The sequence below is a fragment of the Sinocyclocheilus grahami genome, unplaced genomic scaffold, assembly GCF_001515645.1.
Source record: "Sinocyclocheilus grahami isolate Dianchi unplaced genomic scaffold, SAMN03320097.WGS_v1.1 scaffold1887.1, whole genome shotgun sequence".
NCBI lineage: Eukaryota > Metazoa > Chordata > Actinopteri > Cypriniformes > Cyprinidae > Sinocyclocheilus > Sinocyclocheilus grahami.
Genome location: NW_015507066.1, coordinates 33,373 through 38,973, shown reverse-complemented (window position 1 = coordinate 38,973; position 5,601 = coordinate 33,373). Strand labels below are relative to the sequence as shown.

At 37.5% G+C, this 5,601-nt stretch overlaps 2 protein-coding genes across 2 annotated transcripts in view; both read right to left on the bottom strand.

Annotated features, from left to right (window-relative positions):
- Positions 1-2,597, bottom strand: part of LOC107573190 (myeloid leukemia factor 1-like) — a 6,624-nt gene extending 4,027 nt beyond the window's left edge. The window contains exons 1-3 of the mRNA XM_016259638.1: positions 2,500-2,597; positions 2,043-2,171; positions 1,803-1,962 (exon numbers count right to left, since the gene is read on the bottom strand). Coding sequence (XP_016115124.1) covers positions 1,803-1,962; positions 2,043-2,171; positions 2,500-2,547 — 337 coding nt within the window. The 5' untranslated portion in view covers positions 2,548-2,597. The remainder of the gene's footprint in view (positions 1-1,802; positions 1,963-2,042; positions 2,172-2,499) is intronic.
- Positions 2,598-4,190: 1,593 nt separating this feature from the next.
- LOC107573179 (myeloid leukemia factor 1-like) overlaps positions 4,191-5,601 on the bottom strand; it is an 18,179-nt gene continuing 16,768 nt past the window's right edge. Inside the window, exon 6 of the mRNA XM_016259626.1 lies at positions 4,191-4,204. Within this exon, the coding sequence (XP_016115112.1) occupies positions 4,191-4,204 (14 nt within the window). The remainder of the gene's footprint in view (positions 4,205-5,601) is intronic.

Here is a 5,601-nt window from a genome sequence, read left to right as displayed (position 1 = left end):
TGTGTGTGTTCATTACTCACTGCTGTGTGCGTGTGTGTGTGTGTGTGTGTGTGTTCATTACTCACTGCTGTGTGTGTGTGTGTTCATTACTCACTGCTGTGTGCGTGTGTGTGTGTGTGTGCTGGATGGGTGAAATGCAGAGCACAAATTCAAGTATGAGACACCACACGTCACTTTCAAGTTTATTATTTGATTATTATTTGATTATTTTTGTTTCTGCATTATTGCAACTTAATATGCGTTTCTGGATCAAAACATGCATTTGGCCTCATTAATGTTATGCAAGGATGTGTTTGTCCATTGCTTGTCGAGTAAAAATCTCACTGCTTAAAAACGTACCATTTTGGCTTAAAGGGGTCATATGATGCAATTTCAATTGTTCTTTCTCTTTGGACCGTTCTCAAGCCCGCCGTGTGTGACGCTGTTTCGACTAGAAATCAGTGTTAAGTTGTATTTACAACACTGTTCCAGAACAGTTCAACCCAAATATTCAGATGTGTGCAGCACATTTTATGGAGGACTGTTTCCTGATCCTGGGAGAGTAGACTACAATGCCGGCTGTTCTGACTCACAGACTGTAAGTACGTTTTTCTATATTTAAAGCGTTTTTATATTTTATATATATTTAAAGCAAGTTTTTTGGGCAGTGTAGAGTAGGGCTTGTTGTTTGTCATTTCTCCGATCACAAATGCAGACATGGTTTTATGTTTGCGCGGCGCGATGCAAACGCAACGCGTAAAAAGACAGTATAAGTCATTATAATCAGTAATTATGTCCCCACTGGAGGCAACAAATGCCTCGTTTGTAATGGGTTTTAATGTTTTTGTCTCGTCGCTCCAGCCGGACACGGCATCACAGTATGGTGAGGGGTTTTCAGACCGATGAGCTTTGTAAAAATCGATGCGTTTCAGAAAGGCGGGGCATAGAGGAGAAACAATAATGTACAGTATGTGGAAAATAATGTGCTTTTTGAACCTTAAACCGCATAAACACATTTCATTACACCAAATACACAACATAATGCTCTTTTTAGCAGCATCATATGACCCCTTTAAGACTTTATAGAAGTAAGGATTCAAAACTGTTGAGCAAATTGCTAAGTATTAGAAATAGCTTCTGCAGGTTTTATTAAGGTGAATTTGACTTTTTAAAGACCTTTTTATAACCAAACTAAAAAATTTAAGGAATAAGTGAAACATTAATATGGTCTCTAAATGTAAATGTCTTGTATTAGAATGCTTCAAAGTTAAAAAAAAATACTTAATTACTTAAAAACGAATCACCATTACTTTTTAATTCATTTAAAAAAACTGTTTAAGGCTTGAATAGCTCTGATCTCAAACACTAAAACTGGACTTCTGCAAAAAACGGATGCTCTTCCTCAGTATTTTTGTCTTGTTTTCCAGTGCAAATGTCTAAAGATTCTTAAATACAAGATGCATTTACAAAATGGCAGATATTTGTTCTTGTTTCAAGCAATCACTCATTTTGTTCAGTTTCTCAGGAAACAATGTACAAAAAAATGCATCTTGATTTGAGGATGTTTAGATATTTGTACTGGAAAACACAAATAGCTTGGAAGATGCTTATTTAATTTTTTTTGCAGTGCATGCAAAATTTAATGCATGACTTTATGAATTTAAGACCTATTTAGGCCTTAATTTGTGGAGAAGCGATTACTGAGCGAACATAACTAATAAAAAGAATACTTGTGCAGTAAAAGAAAATAGTAAAAGAGCATGCACTGAAAGCGTTTTTCACTGCTGCGAAACTGGTGTTTGTCTCTTTAAATGCTTCCTCACTTTCATCCATGTTCTGGAAGTCCTGGTTGAGCTCCTTCTCTCCGGTTTTCCCATTCTCTTTCCTCTCGATGACGTGGCCTCTGTCCTGGATGTGATGGGCGATGGACATCTTCTGCAGTCCGCTCTCAGAGTCCTTCAGACTCCTCCTGGTCTCCTTTATCTGAACACAGCATAAAGCACCCATCATAACACTGATCCGCAGGAGGTGCTGCGGTGTGAGTGTTCGAGAGCAGGACTCACTCCTCCAGGAGCACAGCGCGTCTGAGACGAGGCCTGGAAGACTTTGGCCGGCTCGTCTCCCATCTTAGAGTACGTCATGACGGAGGAAGAGGAATACGAGTGGCTGTTGGGGTCTGACGCCATGTTCTCCTAAAAAAAGAAACAGTTACAAAAACATCTCAGGGACGCTGAATTCAGTCGAGGAATCGGGAGTCACCGGCTCATACTGACTGGTTGTTTGTACAATGAAAGACACACTTTTACAACAAAGTTCATTTGTGATAAGTGCTACTTAAAAATCTTGAAAGAATCCGAATCACTGAATTGCTTACAACTGCCATCCCTACTGATGAATAAGAAAACAGCTCATTATAAAAAAACCATTTCAAAAGAACAGCGTGTTTCAACATCCTTGTATGAGGTCTATTCATTCTAATCCGTGAAAGATGGTCACTGATGCGGTGTTGAAGAGACTTACTACATTTCTATGCATGGCCTCCATCCTGTTCCTCATGCTGTCCATCATAGCGAAAGGATTGTTAAAGAAATCCAGCTCCTGTTGACATTAATCACACACATTTACTGAGCTTGCTTCACATGCACGTACATGTTTCTCTATATATACTGCAGACAGCAGTTATTCAAACTTAACTCTCCTTACAGACTGTCTTTAAATCCGTTTTCTTATATTTAGAGCTTAAATGCAGACTGTGTGATGCTGTGATGTTTTTTGGCGTGTATGAAGTTGCATGAAGTTGTGCTACCAGAGTTAACATGAAATGCATCTGCAACCCATTCTGACCCATTCGGATTTCAAAACAGGAACTTTATTTTCTCCATTGAGAACTGATATGAATTCTAACATGCGGAAGTGACATGTTAAGCAGTGTCCTGTAGTGTGATGTACTATACCTCAATGTGCTTTAATTAATACAATAAATTACTAAATATTATAGTTAATTGAAAGACTACATGGAATTTTTGTTCTTTTGAATATGCATTTGTCACTGCAGGACTACTGAAGCAAACTGCAAACATATTTAAAATGTATAAAGTGTAGAAGAAATGGTGACCTGTTATGATTGTTAAATACATTTTTCTTATACATTCGAATAAACTATAACATCATATCTTTATGGCGGAAAAAGCTTTTTTTTTATAATTAATGTGCTTTTGTATTGAATGTATACTATTAAAAAAACTGTACTTGCAGATAAAATAATATTACTGATATAAAAGGCCACTTTAATCTGTTATTATTTTGATGTGTTGACTAACATGCTAAAACACACTTGAAATGTAGTGTGTTATTCAATATTAGATTAAAAGCTAATATATTTAAAATGTTCTAAATTGCAGCTTCATCATTACAACTGTGTAATTACAAGTGTATTTAAATACATGACATACAAGTTTCAATAGAAATTATATAACGACAAAATATATAATTTAAGTTACCATAAGTGCTTGTCAGTACATTCAGCAGTAATGTAAGCATATTTCAAAGACAAAAGAAGTAATTATGAAATTACATAACTCCTACTTAGGTGGGTCAAAAAGCATTAAATTCAACAGATTGCATCTAACAATAACACATTTTCATTTAATCCAAAAGCATTTCATTCAGTTCACTTTTAAAGTAAATTCCTTTATATTCTAGAACATTATTTCTGTAATAAGTGCTCTTTTTAAAAATATAATAAAGTGTGCATGATTTTCAGAAGGGATATCAATGTTGTCAGCAACTTTTAACAATGTTTTATTGGCCACAATGATACTACCATGATTTATAATTACACAAGAGTTTAAATGATCAATATGATTGATTGATTATTTATTTTGTGCATTACAGTAATGAGAAAAAAAATAGCTAATGTTTAGAATTTTGGGCTCGGGAGGTTATTAATTGTCAAAGGGGGGAAAAATCACACAAAATATAACTGCAAAATATACATGTTCTTGGCTAATTCAGTTTCTTTTCATTTTGGAGTTTAATGAAACGTTTCATGAAAGTTTCCATGAGATTCACATCTGTATGAACAAAATGGAGAATAAAATGGTACAATGTGTGAAAAGACAATTGTATGTGTTTGTGTGGATGGACTGAAGAACTATGTGTGAAAAATGTCACAATAAACACAAAAAACTAAACATGCAGGACAATCACACTTAGTTAAACACACCTACAGATGATGAGAAGGACAAACACTCACTGAAAACACAGGGCTACATACACAAGGGCAACTTAATAATGAACAGGTGCAGCTAATTACCAACCATGGAGACAAACAAGCAGAAAACAGGACTGAACAATAAGGAGGCACAGAAAACACAGAAACAAGATGAAAACTAAACAGAGCGTAATCCTGACAAAAGCATGAATGCTTCAGTAACTCTTGGTGCTGAGAGCTCTGGATGACTCCCAAAATTGGTAGCTGTCTCTGGATGACTCCCAAAATTGGTAGCTGTCTCTGGTTATGGCGTCTAATAATGGAGAAGCAGCTCGTGTTTCTCTGAAGGTTTCTCCTCAAGCTAATAAAGCCCCTAGAGAGCACGGCTCGGCTATCTGCTCGCGCTGGAGTGTATATTTAACCCGCCGGAGGAAGGGTCACGAACGCTATTTTAGGTGGGCTGTGCTTGGAAGACACAGGGCTGAGGTCACGACTCATTTATGCTGCATGCTTTCACAGCGCTGGTCTCATCTGGGCAGAAGAACAGACCCACTGGGAAAACACTTTTGATTTAGCAAATGAGCCACACAGCAGAGCTCTCCGAAGACGACACGGTTCTGGGAATGATCACGACATCAGTAACACCTCGGATGCGGCCTTAACATTGAAAACATTTCTCAGGTTGCTCTGTTACTAAATGCACATGTGACTCTGCTGCGCAATGTTGCCAAATGTGCAGAAGTAATTTACACGATCAAATGATGATCACCATGTGAAGCAGCCAACCGGAAGGGAAATGTCATAGTCCAATAATTGTTCACTTTAAAAAACCTATTCTAGCTAACAGTGAACTAGTTTAGTTAACTGCAACAGCGGCTTGAGCGCACTGTCCTGTCTGCGTCTGAGAATGTGTTACTCGACAGCAGCGATTTGTTCTGCCAATAGCCATAATCCAAAAATATTCAGATCCTCTACCAGTGGTTTCTGACCGTCTCAAGAACACGGCACACACAAACAGCAAGAAAATTTGCTGAAATCACCAGCTCAGATCTGATTAGCTGGGCTTTCGATTATGAAAATAGTGTGGTATTTGGGTAGGGAGAGCACCTGTCCCGTATTTGGCAGGACAGTCCTGAAACTTAAAGCCAGGGGCTAAATTTGGTTTAGGAAAATGAACGGGAATACAATCATCTGACCTGAATGCTTCTTCAACCACTGTATTTGTGTTTTTACAATTTATGTCACGGTGCGTGTGGAGAGATGAAGCGAGGACTCAAGTGCAGGATGAAGGGTTCTTTCTTTTAATAATAAAATTAAACAAAAACAAACTAAAACAACCCCGAGAGGGAAAAACAGACAGGCAGGCTAGGAACTGCACTACATGCAGACATAACACACACAATGAAAAA